Source organism: Rattus rattus, chromosome 16 (genome assembly GCF_011064425.1).
Source record: "Rattus rattus isolate New Zealand chromosome 16, Rrattus_CSIRO_v1, whole genome shotgun sequence".
In the NCBI taxonomy this organism is placed as follows: domain Eukaryota; kingdom Metazoa; phylum Chordata; class Mammalia; order Rodentia; family Muridae; genus Rattus; species Rattus rattus.
This window is the reverse complement of record NC_046169.1, coordinates 31,464,903-31,485,458: the sequence shown is the minus strand read 5'-3', so window position 1 is coordinate 31,485,458 and position 20,556 is coordinate 31,464,903. Positions and strand designations below refer to the sequence as shown.

General features: G+C 47.5%; 2 protein-coding genes across 3 annotated transcripts; one reads left to right on the top strand and one right to left on the bottom strand.

The window, feature by feature from the left end:
- Positions 1–979: 979 nt before the first annotated feature.
- On the bottom strand, positions 980–10,384 carry Fam216a (family with sequence similarity 216 member A). Its single transcript, XM_032886680.1, has 7 exons — positions 9,916–10,384; positions 8,803–8,861; positions 7,515–7,636; positions 3,918–4,047; positions 3,673–3,844; positions 2,527–2,609; positions 980–1,344 (listed from the first exon to the last, which is right to left on the bottom strand). Exons 1-7 carry the CDS (start codon positions 9,978–9,980, stop codon positions 1,190–1,192), a joined length of 786 nt encoding a protein of 261 aa, XP_032742571.1. The 5' UTR covers positions 9,981–10,384; the 3' UTR covers positions 980–1,189.
- An 86-nt stretch (positions 10,385–10,470) lies between these two features.
- Gpn3 (GPN-loop GTPase 3) lies at positions 10,471–19,035 on the top strand. 2 transcript variants are annotated; one of them, XM_032886678.1, is made up of 8 exons: positions 10,471–10,667; positions 12,078–12,186; positions 14,582–14,749; positions 16,106–16,230; positions 17,241–17,356; positions 17,485–17,581; positions 18,169–18,297; positions 18,384–19,035. In XM_032886678.1, exons 1-8 carry the CDS (start codon positions 10,620–10,622, stop codon positions 18,444–18,446), a joined length of 855 nt encoding a protein of 284 aa, XP_032742569.1. In that variant the 5' UTR covers positions 10,471–10,619; the 3' UTR covers positions 18,447–19,035. The 2 variants fall into 2 exon arrangements, with proteins under 2 accessions (XP_032742569.1, XP_032742570.1); XM_032886679.1 differs by having other exon boundaries at positions 10,486–10,627.
- The last annotated feature ends 1,521 nt before the right edge of the window (positions 19,036–20,556 follow it).

Below are 20,556 nucleotides of genomic sequence, written 5' to 3'. Positions count from 1 at the left end.
GGAACACACAGCTGCGGATGTGTTAGAGCAGTTTTGAACCTGTGGGTCAAGACCCTTTTGGGGTCTAATGACCCTTTTTTAGGGGTCACCTGAGACCATTAGAGAACAGCTATTAGTCGGGCGGTGGTGGCACATCCTTTAATCCCAGTACTAGGGAGGCAGAGGCAGGTAGATCTATTGAGCTCAAAGCCAGCCTGGTCTACAGAGTAAGTTCCGGCCAGGGCTACACTAAAAACCTCTGCTCCTAAGTGCTGGATTAAAGGTGTGGCTACCCCTGCCCAGCTCTACAGTGATTCTTTTTTTTTTTTTTTTTTTGAGCTGGGGACCGAACCCAGGGCCTTGCGCTTCCTAGGCAAGCGCTCTACCACTGAGCTAAATCCCCAACCCTCTCTACAGTGATTCTTAAGCCTTGTTGCACGAGTGTTTATCTGGACTTAACAGTTTGTTTTTGAGAGAGTCACCATATAGCCTTGGCTTACTGGAATCAGTGTAGATTAGGCTGGCCTGGAACTCACAGAAATCTGTGTCTGTCTGCCTCCCAAGCACTAGGATTAAAGGTATACATCACCATGGCTGTCTTATCCATAGGTTATTGAATTTTATTTGACCAATCTGCTTTTCAAGGTGAGGTCTGCAAATACTGTTCTGTGTCAATATTTTTGTTTAATCAAGAAAAGCTTTATGGAATAACCAACAATTACACACACACACACACACACACACACACACACACACATTTATAAACTTATAAACTACAAATTTATAAACTAAAAGAAAAAAATAACATTTGTCAGATTGAAAAAATTCAGGGGGCTGGAGAGATGGCTCAGTGGCAGTTTAAGAGCACTGGCTGCTCTTCCAGGACTGGGGTTCAATTCCCAGCAACCACAGGGCAGCCTACACTGTCTAGAACTCCAGCTTCATGAGTTCCAACACCTTCACACAGACAGGCAAAACACCAATGCACAGAAAATAAACATAATTTAAAATTCAGTTTTATTTGGCAAGTAAAATTTTAATTGTTCTAGCTAGAAACAAGCATACATTACAGATATAACACGGAAATATATTAGACGAAGAAGGCTATTATAAATTTCTCAATAACCAAAATAACATACCAGCAGCTACTAGCACTATCCCATACATGGTTCCAACTCTTCACTGTCCCCTCAGGCTCAACATGTGGGTATTAGGGGATGGCTGAACTTGGTGTGGGACACGAGACTGTCAGGCTGGCATGAGATGAGCCTTGTTCCTGAATGGACATGGACTGCATGCACTCATTCAGTAGATCCTCTTCCTTTGTCTCATCGTTCATGCATGGCTGATAATCCTTAGAAGAAACTAAAGGGAAGATAAGCGTTTATAATGTGTTCTGAAATAAAGTTCTCCAGTTTTATTACTGTCATTTTATGTGTATCGGTATTTTGCCTGCATGTTTGTCTATGTACTGTGTGTGTGCCTGGTGCCCACAGACTGCACAAGAGGGCCACCTGCTTTTAAAGGTGTGCACCAACACACAAGCCTGGGAATGAACTTCTAAACACCACTTCAAGTGGCCCGGCTTACAAAGCTTTTGCAAAAACAAATCCCCTACTGTTTTCAACTTAGTTACCTTTCACTTCCTCCAATCTCTTTTACGGTAGTCACAGCACCCTAAGTGTGCTACGCATAGTATAGTATACACTATTCCCACTGATTTTCAAAGCCTTTCAGTGAGAGAATTAGAACTCGTAGCACTCAGTTATGTTTTCAGTGTCTCCATATCCTTTAGTTTTTCTTTCATGGTTTGAGGACCTTGGCAATGTGTCCTCTGCCAGGGTATCTATCCTTGGCCTTTTTGGACTGGACTCTTGGGACAGGACTGCACATGCTTAGCCAGCACCTACAAAATACATGTGATACTGGGTATACTGGCAAAGTCTATAGTCCCAGCACTTGGTTATCAGTCACTCTGTGCTAGAGAGAGAGACAGAGACAGAGACAGAGACAGAGACAGAGAGAGACCCTGCCTAAAACAAAACCAACAACAACAGACCCTGAAGGACTTGGGGTGAAAGTCTGTGTGCAGAGCACACGCCTAGCACAGGAGAAAAAGACTGAATCTCACTCCCTTGAGTAGTGAATTCTGAATGGAGGCATAAGCTGCTTCATGTTTAGTTTTGGGTTTGACATAGGGTATTCTTGAGCAGCTCTGATTGGACTTGTCAAGCTGCTTTGGAGCTCAGATTCACTGCTTCTGCCCTGGGACCTATGTCATGTGCCACCATGGTCAGAACTCATCACACTTAAAATATTTAGTCAAGACTTAATTAGAACGACTGTATTTGGTTTAGTGTTTTTTAAGCAAAGTGTTCAAAAGTGCAAGGCAGACATGGCAACCCTGCTCACCTATAATCTTAGTGCTCAGAAGTAGGGACAGGAGGATTGGTTCTGAGACCTTGTTTCAAAAACAAAAATCCCTAATTCTGTGTGTGTGTGTGTGTGTGTGTGTGTGTGTGTGTGTGTGTGTGTGTGGTGTGTTACCTGGTAGCAAGAACAGTCTGCCTGGTCTTCTAAAAATCTTCAGGGACTTGCATCTTGTTTTAGATGCATATCCAATTTTTAACCTGTGAAAAGGGAAATATTTTAATTGGAGACAGTAAAGTGAACAGTGCTGTCAGTCTCAAACATAAAATAAGGTTCTTTTTACTAGCTGCTGGGATTACCAAAGACCCCCATCCCCCAGATTATCCTGTGATCCGCTAACCCTGAAGTACAGCACTGCCATCACAGTTTGGAGACTGACACGTTTGTGGTGTAAGCTGTGGGTTATTTTCTGAACCACAATCTCATGTAATCCAAACATGCCTCAAACTCATTAAGTAACCTTCTGATCCCCCCAAGTACTGAGCCTACAGGCTTATGCCACCACACCTGCTGAGAGCTGCTGTTGTTCCTCCTCCTGGCCGTATAGTACTCCCCTCTGCAGGAGCACTACATGTTTCTGGAGGAATCTGTATTATTTGGAATTTGAATGGGAAGTGCAGTCTAGCTCTAGGTGATCCAGAATTTTTTTTTTTCTTTTTTTTTTTCGGAGCTGGGGACCAAACCCAGGGCCTTGCGCTCGCTAGGCAAGCGCTCTACCGCTGAGCTAAATCCCCAACCCCGAATTTTTTTTTATTATTATTTATTCTGTGTTTAAATACGGGTGGATGTGCTATGGTTCATGTGATTCATGTATGGAGGTTAGAGGATAGTTTTGGGGAATCTGCTCTACCAGATTCTACCCTGGGTTCTAGGGATCAAACACAGGTTGTTGGGCGTGCATAGCAAATACTTTTACTTGCTGAACCTTCTTGTCCTGATCAAGAAATGCTTATACATCCGGATTATACGTGTGGGAAAGTGGAACACCTGGTGTGGTGGCACGCCCACAATGCTAGCATGTGGGAAGCTGAGGCAAGAGATTACCCTGCATTTGAGGTATACCTGGGCTATACATCCTGTCACCGAAACTCAGACGCCCTTAATGTCATATCCCACTCACTTCAAGGAAGAGGAAGTGGCCTCCCTCATCTGAGTTTAGGGGAGTGATTGTAGGAAATGGGAGTTTTAATCTCGGGAGGCTCCCCAGATTCTGTACACAGAACTGGGTGGTTTTTCTTTCTTAAACTCAAGAACCAGACAGACCCTTCTTTGTGTCTCAGGGGTCTCCAAAGGGAATGTATGATCATTTCAGGTGCTTCCGCTGCAATGCCCAGAGAGTCTTCTCTCTCCAGATGGTGTCTCCATGTAGTGCAGGGGGAATGCTGTTTCTGTGAGTATCGAGAGCTGATATGGCTTCTATGATGAGTGAGGACACCTGGAACACAAATCACCTCTTAGAAGATGCTCTCACTTCTAAACTGACAAGAAACCAAGTGGGGGACACCTGCCTGGCTTTTGTAACCCGTGATGAAACAGATGCATGTACTGCCTCTTCATTAAGGTCCTCAGGTAGCTGGAGTTGCAGATCTTAGCAATGCTGCACAGGTAGCGCTTCTGGCCCGAGGTGAGTTCTGGATGCTGAAAGACAGAATGGGGGCTCTTGACTGCTAGAGTGTAGGAGGCATGTAGGTCCTACGTTCACAGAGAGACACTGGGAGAGCTGGGAATGTCAAATATAAAGGGTCCTCTCTTCTAAGGGAGAGATGTGGATATTTAACCTGCGTTTAATAGCCTAGAGATCACTGGGTTACCTGTGTTGCTCCTCCACACCCTTGTCAAAGAAAGACCTGTGAGCCTCTCTCCTCAGGTAATCTACAGTACCTATTGTCTACTTTACCAAGAGTCTTCATGTGGCCATGTCTTAAACTTTGCTATGTACATGGGGTTGGATTCTTTATCACCAGGAAACCTTTTCCCAAATTGGGCTGTGCTTACAGATGCCTGAAATAAGCTACTGGAGGTAAGACTCAAGTTGAGCCAACACCAACTACTGAGTTGTGGTGAGCTGAATGGCCTTATCTTTCACAGAGTGACATAATGCTGCCCTTGGTGGTTGCGAAGACCCATGACACTGTACAACACAAGGCAGTAGTCTTCTTACTAAAAGGATGGATGTTGAGGGCTGTCCCACCTCATCTTTATGGTTCTCACAAGCAAATTCAGTTATCTCAACTTGCCCAGAGGAAAAGGAAATGACAGTTTATTAAAACATGCAAATGGCTGTAGCTGCCACCTACAATAATTCATGTTATCTTTTGAGCTTTGAGAACCAAAGAGGGGCTCAGCTCTCTGTCCACAAGCTTTAGCTCCCATCTACCTTCTCAAGTTGGACATCTTGCTTGATTTACTTTGTGTGCATGTGTGTGTGAGCTATGTGTGAGTGTGTGTGTGTGAGCGTGTGTGTGTGAGCGTGTGAGCATGTGTATGTGTGTGTGTGAGCGTGTGAGCATGTGTGTGTATGTGTGTGAACATGTGTGTGCATGTGTTCGTGAGCATGTGTGTGAGCATGTTGTGTGTGTGCATGTATGTGTGTGTGAGCATGTTGTGTGTGTGCATGTATGTGTGTGAGCATGTATGTGTGTGTGAGCGTGTGTGTGTGTGTCTGGGTATGCCTAACTTGCAGCTTTTGGTTGTCTTCTTCCACTGTGTGATCTCAGGGATCCAATGCAGGTTCAGGCTTGGTGTCCAACAGCTTCCCCAGCTGAGAGCCATCTGCCCTGCCCCTGCCTTTCACTCTGATGTTTAAGGTATAGGATGGTGGTACCTGAAAGCACCTTAGTTTACTGTCTCAACTAAAGAAACACCTTTTCCAGAGCAGAAAAATACCTGCTAGTGTCTGTGAAACATACTGTCAGTTTCCAACCTACATTTTAAAAACTTGTGTGTCTATCTGTGGGTATGTACACAAGTACAGATGATGCACAGGGTGTCCAACCAACCCCTGGAGCTGGAGTTCAAGGCAGCTGTGAGCCACCATGTGGTTGCTGGGAATTGAACTCAGGGCCTCTGGAAGAGCAGTCAGTGCTCTAACCACTGAGCCATCTCCTCAGCCCCTGAAGCAGGCTCTTATATAGCCCAGGCTGGCCTTGAATTTGCTATATACCTTGAACTTCTGGTCCTCCTGCCTCCATCTGAACACTGGGAATATAAGTGTGTGTCCCATACTAGGTTTCTTTAATCAAATTGTGACTGAATGTACGCCCTTTTTTTTTTTTTTTTTTTTGGTTCTTTTTTTTGAGCTGGGGACCGAACCCAGGGCCTTGCGCTTCCTAGGTAAGCGCTCTACCGCTGAGCTAAATCCCCAGCCCCTGTACGTCCTTTTTTTAAAAAAATATTTCCTTCCTTAAGATGCAAGACTCAGGGGTTGGGGATTTAGCTCAGTGGTAGAGCACTTGCCTAGCAAGCGCAAGGCCCTGGGTTTGGTCCCCAGCTCCGAAAAAAAGAAAAGAAAAGAAAAAAAAAAGAGAGATGCAAGACTCATGTATGTATATGTAGGCATAAAATGTACATTATTGAATAGGTCGTTCACCTAGAGTAGGAATTTTGGGCAAAAGAAACTACTAGTCTAAATAACTCTTTACTAACTACAATACTTTAGAAATGAGACTCTAACCAGCTATGGGAAGTTTTCTTGTTTATATGAGACAAAGTCTTCTAATGCCTAGGCTGGCCTCAACTCCCCATCTTCTTGTGTACCTTCCAAGGGCTGGGATGACAGCCATGAGCTGAGCCATTACTCCTTAGATTTTTGATCTATTTGTTTGAACAAGGTGTCACTGTGTTACTGTGGCTTGTCTTGACTTCTGGGCTTGAGCCACCCTTCTGCCTCAGCCTCCCCAGTAGCAGGAGCTACGTACGGGTCCATGCCACCATGCTTAGCTCTCCACTGTGACCCAGGGAGAACACACGTCCATAGCTGTAAAACCCTCGTTGCCATTTTCTCTACTGCTTGCTTCTAATTTTGTAGTCCTTGAGTGAAGGCTCTGAATTTGGGCTTTATCGCTGGAGTGTCTTGGTGAATGGCACTTGGATCTTCCTAATAGAAACGTATTAGCTCTGAAGTTCCTGCAAAGAACCCTTGTGACTCTTAACTTATTTTCTTTTTTTTTTTTTTTTTTTTTTTTTTTTCGGAGCTGGGGACCAACCCAGGGCCTTGCGCTTGCTAGGCAAGCGCTCTACCACTGAGCTAAATCCCCAACCCGACTCTTAACTTATAATCCTTGAAGTCACTCATGAATTTATCCAACATATTTAATGAATGATTCTGTTTTGGGGGTGGGTGGGTTTTAGTTTTGGGTTTTTTATTTGTTTTTTGAAACAGGATTTCACTATGTAGTCCTGGCTGGCTTCAAACTTCCTATGTAGACCAGGCTGACCTTAGACTTAGAGAGATCCGCTTGTTTCTGTTTTTCCAGTGCTGGGGTAAGGCCTAGTCCTACTCTTTTTTGTTTGGTTTTTGAAGACTGAGGACAATTTTTTTTTTAATTTTGAGAGGAAATATAATAAGCCAGGCAAACTGAAAATGCCCGCAGCTGCCAGGAGGAGAGAAGTGGAGAAAAAGCCATGCCTTTCAAGCTAGGTATGAAGGTCAGAGATGCAGTGAGGAACTAGAGTGGCAGCGGAAGCATGCTTAGCTTTGGCCAGCATCCAAAGGAAAGAGCTAGAAGAAAAAAGGAAGCAGACAGGCTCCCCAGTGTTAGATTACCACATCTCTGCAGAAAGCTCCCTTCACGGACTCACTGACGGTCTGTTAGGTGTGTACCATGTGGTCTGTAGTACCTTAGATTCTACCTGAGCAGTTTATCTTCAGACCCAAGTTCTGGCCTTATAGCTCAGGAGCTGAGCTTGTTAGGATGTGGGAGGCCCTGGGCCTAGTAGTAGGCGTCCCCCAGAAACATCTCAGGGCTGGCAAAAGCGCTTGCTGCCAAGCCTGGCAGCCTGAGTCTGACCTCTGCACGCACAGGGTGGAAGGAGAGAACTGGTTCTCATGAGTTTTCCTCTGACCTCCACACACACCGTAGTTAACACTTAGAAATCTGTCTTACCTTTAGAAAAGACGCATCTGTCATTGATTTAGGGATGTGAATTGTTTGGATTTGAGTAGTTCTCCATAACTCCTGCAGTTTGGCAGTGTGTGAGGACATTCTGTGTCCCTCCTTGATTCTCTCTGTGGGCAAAGACATCGTATGACTTCCTGAGGCAAAGATTATTAATAATACTTATTTATGACTACCAACGATTACCGTGAAGCAGAGTTAAATATTGAGACAATATATAATATGCCCTTTATTTTTAGAACACACAAACATCTGGAATCCATGTGTCTCACATAAAAAGATGCTCGGCATCACCCCAGTTCAGTGCAAGTAACATGAGGTACAGGCCTGACGATGGTAAAGGATTTGCCCAGCATGTCTGGCTGTCTGAGGTCAGTCCCTGGACTGTCAAACAGAAGGAGAGAATGACTCTACAGAGTTGTCCTCGAACATCCCCTGCACACACACCTATGTCTCCAAGGCCAGGGCACTCTAACCCCCCTATCCCTTAACTTGCAAAAGGCCTTTAGGGACTTTTTTTTTTCTCTTAACTTCATCAGAAAAAGAGGTATTTTGAAAGAGCTCCCTGTGAAATAGTTTATGGTTTTTGAAGCTGCTCATGCAGGATTCTTCCCTTTCGTCCACATGTAAACAACAGGTCTGCCCTGTGCGTTCCAACCATTGCTAATTCTCAACATATTTTACAAGTCATTGGTTTTTGGTTTTTTTTTTCCCCTGAGCTGAGGACCGAACCCAGGGCCTCAAGCACTTTACCACTGAGCTAAATCCCCAACCCCTGTCACTGGTATTTTTAAAAAAGTGTTATACAGTAACAAAAGGTAAAGAGCTCATCTCTCATCTTTGAAACTCTTTTTAAGAGTACAACTCAAAAAAAAAAAAAAAGTTCTCCCCTCCCTGTGGGTTCTGGGGGAAGTAAACTCAGTAGTCCAGCTTGACTGCAAGTGCCCTTAGCAGCTGCTCCCACCATCTTGACAGCCCTTTGAGCCTATTGTTAAAACTCCATTGTGGGGCTGGAGAGATGGCTCAGCAGTTAAGAACATTGACTGCTCTTCCAGAGGTCCTGAGTTCAAATTCCAACCAACCACATAGTGGCTCACAACCACCTGTAATGAGATTCGATGCCCTCTTCTGGTGTGTCTGGAGACAGCTACAGTGTACTCATAATAAATAAGTAAATAAATCTTTAAAACAAAACAACAACAACAAAAAACCCTCCATTGTGTACTTAGTTACAGGTAACCTGGTTTCTCTCAAATCTGTAATCCACATGTATTACCTGCTTTATGCTGCTCACCAGTGCCTTTGGAATTCTGGTGATAAGACTGTCCAGCTGACCTGTCAGGAAAGAACACATATTATACGTAATCAGGCAGCCTGACAGTCACTCAATGTCTAATGACAGATTCACGTGCTCCTTACTTTCTCCTGTTTTCATCAATGTCTTGCAAATTTTTCCCTCTAATTAGGCTACAGAAATGAATGAATAAAGCTTTTTCTAAGTGAGCTGTCAGATTTTTATCTTACTAGGATGAAAGTCTGAGTGTATGTGCCACTAGGAGATAGAACCCAGGGCTAACCAACACTACACAAGTGCTCTATTAACACTGAGCTGTATCCCCAGTCCAATTCTTACTTTACCAGAAAGGACTTGGTTAAATTTGGTTTCATAGCTTCCTAGTCTAATTCTACAGTGAGATCAAGCGTGTAGTGAGTTTGGTTCCTGTACGTATATTCACATGGTATCTTCCTTGTTCTTTAATAAAAGTAATTGCTGTACTGAAACGAGTAATTATGTTGTGCTGTAACTAGTTCGTCGGTTTGTAGTGTTTCCAATCTTGTATCCGTTCTTTTTACTTTTCCCAAAAAGTTAAATTGCTTCCTGCAGTTTCTCAGTGACTGTGGGACCACTGAGCCAGCACCCTGACAAGCATTATGAAACAGGGAAGCAAACGGGAACCCCGTCGCATGTTTAATAAGTCTTAGTACCAAATATATATGTACAATAAAATGTACATTTAATAATAGTATATATTTAATAAACATAAATATATATTTATTTCATGGCCATGGATTCAGATTCAACAAGAGCCATGGTCGTGGGCCTGTTTGGATCCCAGTCATCCTGCTCTTGATTTTAAGGAAAGGGGAAAAGGGGGGGAACAGGGGAGCTGTGACATCAGAAGTCAACTGTCCTCAATCATCTTAGGGAATAGTTAAAACCTTCCCAGGTCCAGGGCGGCTGGGCCCTAGACTCGCCCCTAGGTTAGGGGCAGAAAACGCGAGCGCGCCGCAGTCTCTGTCCGGCTTCGAGGCCGCCTCGCCAGCCCCTGGCCTCACTAGAGCCTTCTCCCCGGCTCGCGCCTCCTCAGCAGGGGTTCCCAGGCCTCACCCTTCGCTGCCTTCCGTCCGGGCCAAGGCAGGCGGCCCCGCGACCCCGGGACAACGGCTCGGCATCCTGTCCACACGCGTGCGTCACTCCGCGGTGAGCCTGCGGCCTCCGGCTCTACCCTCCGACCCTGCTCAAACGACTCCCGGATGGTGCGGAGGACGACCCGAGATCCTGAAACTAGACCCGAGGCGGAGGAGACCTCAGGTAACCAGGCTCCTGCGCCTTGACATCTCTCCGTGACCAGGACGCGTCAGGGCAAATCCATACACACGCACCCTAAAGCAAAAGGTGTCTTCCACCTCAGTATTCTAGACCCTCAGAGGATCTGCAAACCTTGGGTTGTCACCCTAGGAGTCAAAGCCAAGGAATCAGTGCTCCGGCCCCGGGGCGCGGAGCGTTATTCACGATCCGCTATCACCCAGGCAACCGTCTTCGCCTGTTGGCCAACCGACAACGGCTCGCAGCGCTTTCTCTTCTCTGCGCACGCGTGAACTCCTGTCTCCGCCTCTTCGTTTTCCTCGGTACGCGTTTCACAGGGCACTTGGCCCTTGGGACGCTCCGTAGTCCTAGGTGTAGTAAATACCAGTGATGGACAAGAGATCTGGGTTGCGATTGGCTTCTACCCACGCTCCCGGAACTCAGTGGCCGTCGCGCGAAGGCTGAAGGGAGTGTGGCAGATCGCTGTGAGAACCCGGAGAGCCGGCATGCCTCGGTATGCGCAGCTTGTCATGGGCCCCGCGGGCAGCGGGAAGGTGAGGCTGGAGGACCTGCGGCTCGTGGGCGGTTGGGCCGCGGGGAACCCTGGGTAATTCGCTTCCGCTTTCTGCTCGTACCTTGGTTTTTGTTTGGGAGTAATAGCATCTTTAATAGCTATGGGGCGGATGGAGAGGTGGCTGAGCGCTTAAGAGCTTGTTCTGACCTTCCAGAAGACCTGAGTTCAATCCCAGCATCCATACAGAGCTGTAACCTCAGGCCTCCTCGAACAGAGTGCACACATGGTCACGTACTAACGCAGGACACATACCTTTAAAATAATGGTAGTAGGATACTTTTGCTCCAGACACTGTCGTTCCAGGTTTTCATAACGTCTCCATGTGCTTGATCTGTAATCTGTAGAATACCCAGACACAGAAAGGGTTTTTTTTTCCCCCCAGAATCATACGCTTAGTTATGTCCAGAATCAGAGTCTGTTTTTGTCTTAACTCCAGAACAGGCCTTCTGCCACACACCCAGAATGGGGTCTCGTCTTCTCTGTTTCTCAGAAGTTTAGACCTTGGATTCCATTCCAACACCAGGAGCTGGGGGTAAAGTTGGGGTATGGGTTTCTGATACGTGTATATGTGTGTATATATGCACCATTTGTGGGCACTGCCCAAAGAGACCAGAAGAGGCAGTCACTTGCAGAAAACCCAGGTCTTCTGTAAGAGCAGCAAGTGCTCTTAAGTTTTCAGCCATCTCTCCAGTTCCCAAAGAATGATTATAGCAGACTTTCTTTCCTTGTGTGTGTGTGTGTGGAAGGCTGAGGGGTTAGGTTTGGTCTTTTCATTGTTCTTTGTGTTCTTCTTTTTTTTTCTTTTTTTTTTTCCCGGAGCTGGGGACCGAACCCAGGGCCTTGCACTTGCTAGGCAAGCGCTCTACCACTGAGCTAAATCCCCAACCCCTCATTGTTCTTTGTGAAGCAGAGTCTTAACTAGTTCTTAAGTGGCCTGGTACTCACTGTGTACATGGTGCTATCTAGCCTGTCATCTGCCCACCTCTGTCTCCTCAAGTGCTGGGATTAAAGGTGTGCTCCACTAGATTCTGCTTTTTTCCCCTCTTTGAGACAAGGTTTCTCTCTATGTAGTCCTGGCTGTCCTGGAACTCACTCTGTAGACCAGGCTGGCCTCAAACTCACAAAGATCCGCCTGCCGGGATTAAAGGTGTGCAAGGCAGAGGTCATGTCTATAATCTAAGTTAATTTGTGCACTGTGTTTAAAAAGTTTGCTGAGCCCAAGCCCTGCATCTTGATCTGCAGCTCTGATTTTGCCCCTTCCTAGGGTTTTCCCTGGAGATGTAGTTTGGTCTGGGTGGACACTGGCTCAGAGAGGGGAGAGGTGTCTGACAGTGTGAAGGGTGGCACCATACTGCCTTGGGTGCTAACTCCCTACCTTGTAACCTTACAGAGCACCTACTGTTCCACCATGGTTCAGCACTGCGAAGCCCTCAACCGATCTGTCCAGGTGGTCAACCTGGACCCAGCGGCAGAACACTTCAACTATCCCGTGATGGCTGGTAAGTCCTGGCAGGGCCGCCTTCTTCAGGCACAGTAAAGCTCAGAAGGCACTGGGAGCTGACTGCTCAGCCCAGAAACTGATGCTCAGTCAACTCACGTACTCACCCCTGGTTTCATGGTGAGCGAGGTGAGGCCAAGGGCATTTGGTGGTGGTGGTGTTTGTGGGTGTGGGGACAATGGCCTCCTTTTCTGGTCTTTGCTGGAAGACTCCAAGGTGATTGGGTTCCTGCCTCCCTGTCTTTCTGTCTTGTTCCTTTGTTGCTTACTTTGGTAAGATGGTTTGTCTGCAGTAAACAGCACCTGTGCTGGCTTAGAAAGGTGAGGCTCAGGGCTGGGGTGTGGCCTGGTACTGGAGTGCTTCCCTACGGTCCATGAAGCCCTGGGTTTTACCCTCAGCACCCCATAACACCAAGTGAGGTGCATGCTGGTAACCTCGGCGCTCAGTGAAACAAAACAAAGCAATTAAAAAAAACTTAAAAACAGTAGACCTCAATTAAACAGAAGCTGCTCACTTAGATAGATGGAAGGTGCAAATATTTGAGCCAGCAGCAAAATAAATAAAATCTCAGCACATTGAGTTCCAGGATGGATGACCTCATGTTCAGAGGGAGTTTCCTTATAGAAGAGGGACAGAATCTGAGTCCTGAAGCTGTATGTTCTCTGGAGGCTCTTAGAGGCGGTGTATCAGTAAGCTTCAGAAAGAACAAGAGGGAATTTTTCAAGAAAGACTACATAGGTCCACCTGAGCTGTAAAATGGCCACAGATGTGGGACCATAGTGACATTGGCAGCTTTGACCAGAGTTAGCAGTGGGACGGTGGGGCTGACAGCTAGCAGGAGGGGATGGAGGGTGGGGGAGAAGGTTCTGCAGTGTGGACGCTGCCACAGAATGTTTTTATTTATTCCGAGTTTTGAAATAGTCTCACGTAGCCAGAGCTGTCCTCAGACACCTTTTGTAGCCAAGGATGGCCGTGTACTTTTAAACTTCCTGCCTTTACCTGTGACGGCTGGGATCACAGATGTGAGGCAGGAGTGTGTTCTTGATAGTGTAGCCCTGTAGCAGGGGGAGTGGGGGAGCAGGCTGAAGAGGAAGTGGAAACCATCTTCTTGTCTTTCTCTTGAGAGAGAAAGGCAGGCTGTTGCTTGGGATCCTGTCAGCAAAGGCACTCAGCTTCCTTAAGCAGAAAGATGTTTGAAGGACCTGGGGACCTCACAGAGGGCGACTTCCTGTTCTATTTAGATTGATACCTTTCTAGAGGTCAGTCACACAGGCTTAGGAGTTAACTGGCTTCTTGGTCATCAAGTTAAGAGGTAGCAGTTGGCCTCATTTTAGCTTACTTCTTGATGTAGGTACTACATAGCCAAATGGTCCAAACTGTAAGCCACACGGGAAAAATCCTGAGTCGTGTGTGGCCCAGCAGTCAAGCCTGCTCCATAGCCAGTGTTGCCGGTTTCTGATGTGTTCCTCCATAAGCAACTTGTGCCTCTGAAGTCCAGCCTGAGGGTTTATAAAGTGTGTGCAGTGGACTTGTGTATTTTGTTGTGTTTGGTTTTGGTTTTTGCCTTGAAACAGGACCCAGCTCTCTAGACCTCCCTCCTCTCTCTCCCAAGAGCTGAGACTGGAGGTGTGGGGCCATCACAGCCAGTTTTTCTCTCAGTACACCCGATCAATTCTTACAGGAAGTTCTGTGCCTTAAGTTTTTCACTTACTGATACTCCTGGGAGTTTATTCTGTAGCAGAGCTTAAAGAGCTTCTCCTCCAAGCCGGGTGTGGCAGTGAACGCCTTTAATCCCAGCACTCATGAGGCAGGGACAGGCAGATCTATCTCTGTGAGTTCTAGGACAGCCTGGTCTAATACCTTGTCTCAAAAACACAAACAAACCAAACACACAAAACAACAACAACAACAACAAAAAACCAAACACACAAAACAGCGCCCCTCTTATGGCTACATAAGTTTTACTGTGTGCTATCCCTGCAGTGTGTTCAGTCAGCTGGCTTGGTCTCTCTCGCTCTCCACCTTTGAGGCATGATCTCTAACTGACCTTGGACACAATCCCCAGCAACACTCCTGTCTCTGCCCACAGCACTGCAGTTACAGATGTGCAGCTATGCCCAGCTTCTTTTTTTTTTTTTTTTTTTTTTTTTTTTTTTTTTGAGCTGGGGACCAACCCAGGGCCTTGTGCTTGCTAGGCAAGTGCTCTACCACTGAGCTAAATCCCCAACCCCTATGCCCAGCTTCTTACATGGGTGCCCGAGGCTCACACTCTGGTCCTCACGCTCGTGCACCAAGCACTGAGCCGTCATCCCAGCCCTGAGTGTGAGTTTCTTATATGTCTGTTGATTTAAGTTCTCCAAGTGGACACTCACTGTGGTCCCTGCCTGACTCTCCAGACATCCGGGAACTGATTGAGGTGGACGACGTGATGGAGGACGATTCTCTGCGGTTTGGTCCCAACGGAGGGTTGGTGTTCTGCATGGAGTACTTTGCCAATAACTTTGACTGGCTGGAGAACTGTCTGGGCCACGTCGAGGACGACTACATCCTATTTGACTGTCCAGGTACATCCCCAGCTTGAATGTACAGTCTGCCCTGAAGCTGTGACATTGTGTCCTCCTGGGGACAGTGGTGAGCAGCTACACTGCAGAACCCAGTTGGCCCCAGTTTATCCCTTGGGTTTATCAGGTGCTTACTGGAGACAACTGGAAGAGCGAAGGAGCCAGAGCCAGGGCCAGGGCTGTGGAGCTCAGGGTCCAGTGGCAAGCAAGCGGGATGAACAGTCACCCCATGATTAATGTCTTTGTCAGGTGACCCACAGAAGGAACACAAACTGTCCTACAGGAGAAGGGTTCCAGAGGCAACTGGGCAATTGTCCTTTAAACTAGGCCATAGGACAAAATAGAGACAGCTGTGCAGGCAAAGGGCCTCAGACAGGAAGCTATGGGGATGACTGGGTGAGCAGAGGTGCTGTGAGATGAAACTGGGAAGGGACAGGTGACGTGTGAGCTGTGGACTGGAGCCTAGCCAACCTCACTTGTATGTATGTGTGTGGGGGGCTTCACTTGCTTTCTTTCTCTTACTCGTAATTAGTGAACTCCCTCAGAAGCAAGCATGCTCAAGTGTGTGCATGGGTTCGTTCGTTCATGCATGCGTTATGGGTGTGAATATTCCCAAGCTGCCTCTTTGTGCGGGTTACTGTCTTTCTGTGCTGAGGGTTGAGTCCTGGGCTAGTTCATGTCAGGGAGGCAGTCTGCCACAGGGTCACATCCCAGCCCCAGCACTGGGGAAAAATATAAAGTCGGCTTGCTGTCCCTGTGGTGGCTTTTCCTCAGGTTCTGTGATTGTCCTGAGAGCCTGTGATGTCCCTGTGGTAGCTGTTCCTCAGGTTCCATGATTGTCCTGGGAGCCCGTAATGTCCCCGTGACAGCTGAGTACATGTGGTGGTGGCTCAGAGGTTAAGAGCACTGCTGCTCTTCCAGAGGACCCGAGTTCAAATCCCAGCAACTTCTGTAACTTCAGCTCTGCCACCCTGTTCTGGTCTCCATCGGCACCTGCAAACACATGACATACAGATACATAAATCAAAACAACGAAGCTCAGGAACAATGCAAATCCCCACAGAAATGAGGAAGAGCTGCACACTGCACAGTCTGAGGGAATGGAGAGTCACGCAGACTTGCCGAGCAGGTACAAGCTGCAGTTCAGTCCGCAGCACCACAGACGACAAAGCGAAACACCTGGATGTGTAGCAGGATCTGGCGTCCTTCTCTTTCAGTACCGGGGCTTGAACCGAGGGCTGCACACACTGTAGGCATGCGGCCGCTGTGCCCTTCCCGCTTTTCCTCCATCTCTGTAGCATCTGTGTGCAGGTGCTGACTGTGACCTGATCTGACTGCTGTCCTGTGCTCCCCCTGCAGGTCAGATTGAGCTCTACACCCACCTGCCCGTCATGAAGCAGCTGGTCCAGCAGCTTGAACAGTGGGAGTTCCGAGTGTGCGGGGTGTTCCTGGTTGATTCTCAGTTCATGGTGGAGTCGTTCAAGGTCTGAGGGTGAATCTCTTGTAGATTTTTCAGTCCTGGGTAGAAAGCTACTGACTGCTCTGCCCATTCTATGTGAGTCTCCACGTTTCATTGGCTCTTCCATTTATTTAGTGTCTCCCGTTGTCAAATGACTATGTGAATGTATGTTTACCTAAGATAGATTTAGCTGGGTGTGGGGACTTTATTCCTAGCACTCAGGAGGCAGACTCAGAAGAATCTGAGTTCAGGACCGGCCTTGTCTACAAATCAAGTTTCAAGCTAGCCAGAGTTCCCTGCCTCAAGAAAATAAGAAGGAAAATAGATTGGGGACCTGCTTAAGAAATAAGAACTGAGGCAGATGGGCATCGTTAGAGAGTGTGTTTAAAAATACTGAGCTGGGTGTGTGGTTCATGCCTGCAATCATAGCACTCAGGAGCCTGAGGCAAGAGTGTTGCTGCAAGTTCAAGGCTAGCCTGGGCTACAGAGTGAGACAAGCTGAAAAATCTGCTTTTAATTTCTTTTTTTTTTTTTTTTTTTTTTTTGGTTTTTTTTTTCGGGGCTTGGGATCTAACCCCGGGCCTTGCGCTTCCTAGGCAAGCACTCTACCACTGAGCTAAATCCCCAACCCCTGCTTTTAATTTCTAAGGACCTTTAGCCCCATTTAGAAAATATAGACTCCATGTTCTCATTAGTAGTCGTGAGGGGTGTCAGTGAGAAAGAAGGCCAATATCCCGGTCAAAATCCAGAGAAGAAATCAAGGTAGATCCAGTGACTCATTGATGGGTTTGGGACAGTCTTTTGTGTAGCAAAGACTGGCCCAGAACTGGATCTTCATCTGCACAGCTGGGGTAAAGGCCTGCCACACCTCTGCTCACATAGATGATGTCCCCTCTCCTCTCCTTCAAGGCCAGGCCTCCGCCACCTTCTGAGCCAGTGTCTTTCCCTGTGAGATCAGTGTCTTGGGTTCCCTTCCACTGAGCAGGAGGCCCTCGTTGGCAGTAACTGGTCTGTCTGTTCTCTCTCCTTCCCCAGTTTATCTCTGGCATCCTGGCAGCCTTGAGTGCCATGATCTCCCTGGAAATCCCTCAGGTTAACATCATGACGAAGATGGACCTGCTGAGCAAGAAAGCCAAGAAGGAAATTGAGAAGTGAGTTCAGGGCCCTCTGTCCCCAGCAGAGCTCTGTGGGGGTGATGAGCCTTCTGCCCTGAGACAGGCTCTGGCGTGGTCTCTTCCCTCGTGTACTCCTCCTTCCCTGTCTCCCTCTCACTTTAAAGGTTTCTAGATCCAGACATGTACTCTCTGCTAGAAGATTCAACAGGTGACTTAAGAAGCCAGAAATTCAAGAAGTTGACAAAGGCCGTGTGTGGTCTGGTAAGCCTTGCAGTGGTACCTTTAGGCCTCCTCTAGTGATGCCCCTGGCCAGTCAGTGTCCACCTGTGTGGGCAGCACAGCCCAGTGCTACCCCTTAAGGGAGTGTTGGGGGAACCAGGACGTGATGGTTAGTTCAGGCAGTTAGACAGGTAGCAGTGGGACAGCTCAGTGCTAGCAGGTCAGAGTCAGAAAGGTCAGCCATTAGTGCTGTCTGTCTCCAGGGCTCCTTTTCCCAGCCCAGTGCATGTGAATGTTTATTTGTGTGTGTGTGTGTGTGTGTGTGTGTGTGTGTGTGTGTGTGTGTGTGTGTGTGCAAGCATGCAACTGTGCATGCGTGCAGGTATGCATGTGTGCACGTGTGCCAGGAAGACAGTCTGCAGGAGTTGACTCTCTGTCTATCATGTGCATTTTGAGGAGCAGACCCAGGTTGTCAGGCTTGGCAGCAAACACCTTACCCCCAGCCATCCTGCCTGCCGGCTGGCATATGAACCTTTAAGGAGAAGTATAAATGATTATAAAACAGACCTGCCAGGGAATCAAACTCTGCACTGTCAGAGCGCCTGCTTTCTCCACACCCGCGCCCGTAGGTTGATGACTACAGCATGGTTCGGTTTCTGCCGTACGATCAGTCAGATGAGGAGAGCATGAACATCGTGCTCCAGCACATCGACTTCGCCATTCAGTATGGGGAGGACTTGGAGTTTAAGGAGCCCAAGGTAACCTAGGCTTCAATGCGTGGACTCTGATGAGGTGTCCCGAGCGCAGGGAATGCATTGTCTCTTCTGTGTTTCCTTTGTGTCAGGAGCATGAAGAAGAGTCTTCCTCCATGTTTGATGAGTATTTTCAAGAACGGCAGAATGAGTGAGGTTGACCACGAAGCTCCTATCCTGTTGTGGCCGCGTCACGAAGTGCTCTTCCCCTGGAGGATGTAACATGGGAGGCTGCTGCCGGTGTCTGTAAGGAACGCTGGGCTCTGGGGGTGAGCCAGTGAGTAAGCGACTGAGTGAGCGAGTCTGGCCTGTGCATGAGCTCTGCAGCTGCTGCTCCTTCAGGAGTCAAAAAGTCAAATTAGAAATTAATGCACAAAGACTTGTATATGATATAAATCAACCTAGTCACAGATATACATCGCCCATGTGTGCGTGTGTGTGTGTGTGTGTGTGTGTGTGTGTGTGTGTGTGTGTGTGTGTGTGTGTGTGTGCGTGTGTGCGAAAAGGCGTGTGCACTTGTGTGCACAATTATACCCGATGTAAAATCATTATTACAATTGGATTTTTATTTTTTGAGGGGGTCTTCTTTTGATTTACTTGTTTGTTTCTGGAGAGGTTCAAATTATTGTGACAAAAATTATAGATCTACATCAAACCAAAAAAATTGGAAGGCTATACATAAATCTTATTTTCCAAAATGAAACATGTATTATTTATATAATTAAAAATGAAAACGGTGTTTGAGATTTGCATATATGGATGTATGTATAGGAAAGAAACAGGTCCTCTTTACATTCTTGGTTTCCAGCAGACTGTGAATTACACATTCCAGAAAACCTCTTAAAACAGGCTACTTTCCCCAGGGGTCGAAATGTTGGCAGTGACTGTTTAGAAATCTAGTGTGTGTCTGTGTGAGTACGGTGACTCGTGACTGTAGTCCCAGGTTTTGGGCGGTTGAGGTAGGATTATCATGAGACCAATGCCAGTCTGGGCTACAGAGTGAGTCCATATTTCAAAAATGAGAAAAACAAGCAAAAAAAAAAAAATTGGCTTGTTTGTAGTCTCTGAGAATTTAAAAGCTTAGATTTTCCTGGAATACTGCATACCCTAAAGCAGAAGAAAGAGTTTTCACTTACACTGAATGAGTTCAGCTCTTCAGAGTCCAGTGGCAGCAGGTGTGTGTGTGCAGGTGTTGGGGAGCAGGTGTGTGTGCAGGTGTTGGGGAGCAGGTGTGTGTGCAGGTCATGGGGAGCAGGTGTGTGTGCAGGTCATGGGGAGCAGGTGTGTGTGCAGGTCATGGGGAGCAGGTGTGTGTGCAGGTGTTGGGGAGCAGGTGTGTGTGCAGGTGTTGGGGAGCAGGTGTGTGTGCAGGTCATGGGGAGCAGGTGTGTGTGCAGGTGTTGGGGAGCAGGTGTGTGTGCAGGTGTTGGGGAGCAGGCAGCCAGCTGAAGGCTCCCGCATCCCTCAAAGGCCAGGCTCTGGCACAGTGAGGCCGGATCTCATCAGTCCAGTTAGACGTGACATTCCCAGAGCATTTCCCATGATTTCTTTCACTGAACCCATGCACTAAGGCCCCTCAAGTTATTTGGTGACCATTCTACCTGGTGACCCTAATTCAGCCCTCATAGAAGTGTAACTCAAGTCAGATGTTGTCCTGTCGGCCTGCAGTGCTGCATTTGATCCATTGTCAGTAAAGCCAAGCCAGACTCTCTGAATCAGTCGCCTGCGCCTGGAGGCCAAGGCTTGGGAAGAGGCAAGTGTCTGTATCTTGACTGGTTTGGCTGTGTGCAGGGCCCTGGTATGCGAATGGGCTGAGCTGCCAGTGGCTTTATTTGGCCTAGGAGTGTGAGAGGATTGAAAACATCCTGGTCTCTGGACTCCCATTGAACAGGTTCTCAGGACCTGTCCATCCCCTGTGGGAGGGAGGGTTGTCAGGGTTTGTAATTCCCATCTCCTTGGTTTCAGTCTCAGAAGTGTGTGTGCTAGGGGCTGGTGTCCTCGTTGGACCTCTGGCCTCTAAAGAACTTGACTTCAGAGATTTGTCCACCTCACTGGAGGCGGACATAACCATACAGATGGCTTCTGTAGAGCAGAGGTCCTCACACACACGCTGGCCACACTGCAAAGGAAGTGCAGGAGTGACAAAGTGGGGGCTGCCTTAGTCTCGATCAGAGCAAACGTCTGAAAGGTGCTGTGGGTCTAGAAGCAGACATGGGTATTCCAGTCTGAGGGAGATAGCAATGCACTGCGTTCTGAGGAAGCAGA

Coding starts and splice junctions, on each gene's coding strand:
- Gpn3 (XM_032886678.1), top strand. CDS start 10,620: ATGCCTCGGTATGCGCAGCTTGTCATGGGCCCCGCGGGCAGCGGGAAG. Junction 12,187..14,581: donor CAACTATCCCGTGATGGCTG/GTAAGTCCTGGC, acceptor CTGACTCTCCAG/ACATCCGGGAACTGATTGAG. Junction 18,298..18,383: donor TGGAGTTTAAGGAGCCCAAG/GTAACCTAGGCT, acceptor CCTTTGTGTCAG/GAGCATGAAGAAGAGTCTTC.
- Fam216a (XM_032886680.1), bottom strand. CDS start 9,980: ATGCCGAGCCGTTGTCCCGGGGTCGCGGGGCCGCCTGCCTTGGCCCGG. Junction 7,637..8,802: donor TGGTGAGCAGCATAAAGCAG/GTAATACATGTG, acceptor CTTTGCCCACAG/AGAGAATCAAGGAGGGACAC. Junction 3,845..3,917: donor TCACGGGTTACAAAAGCCAG/GCAGGTGTCCCC, acceptor TTTGTGTTCCAG/GTGTCCTCACTCATCATAGA.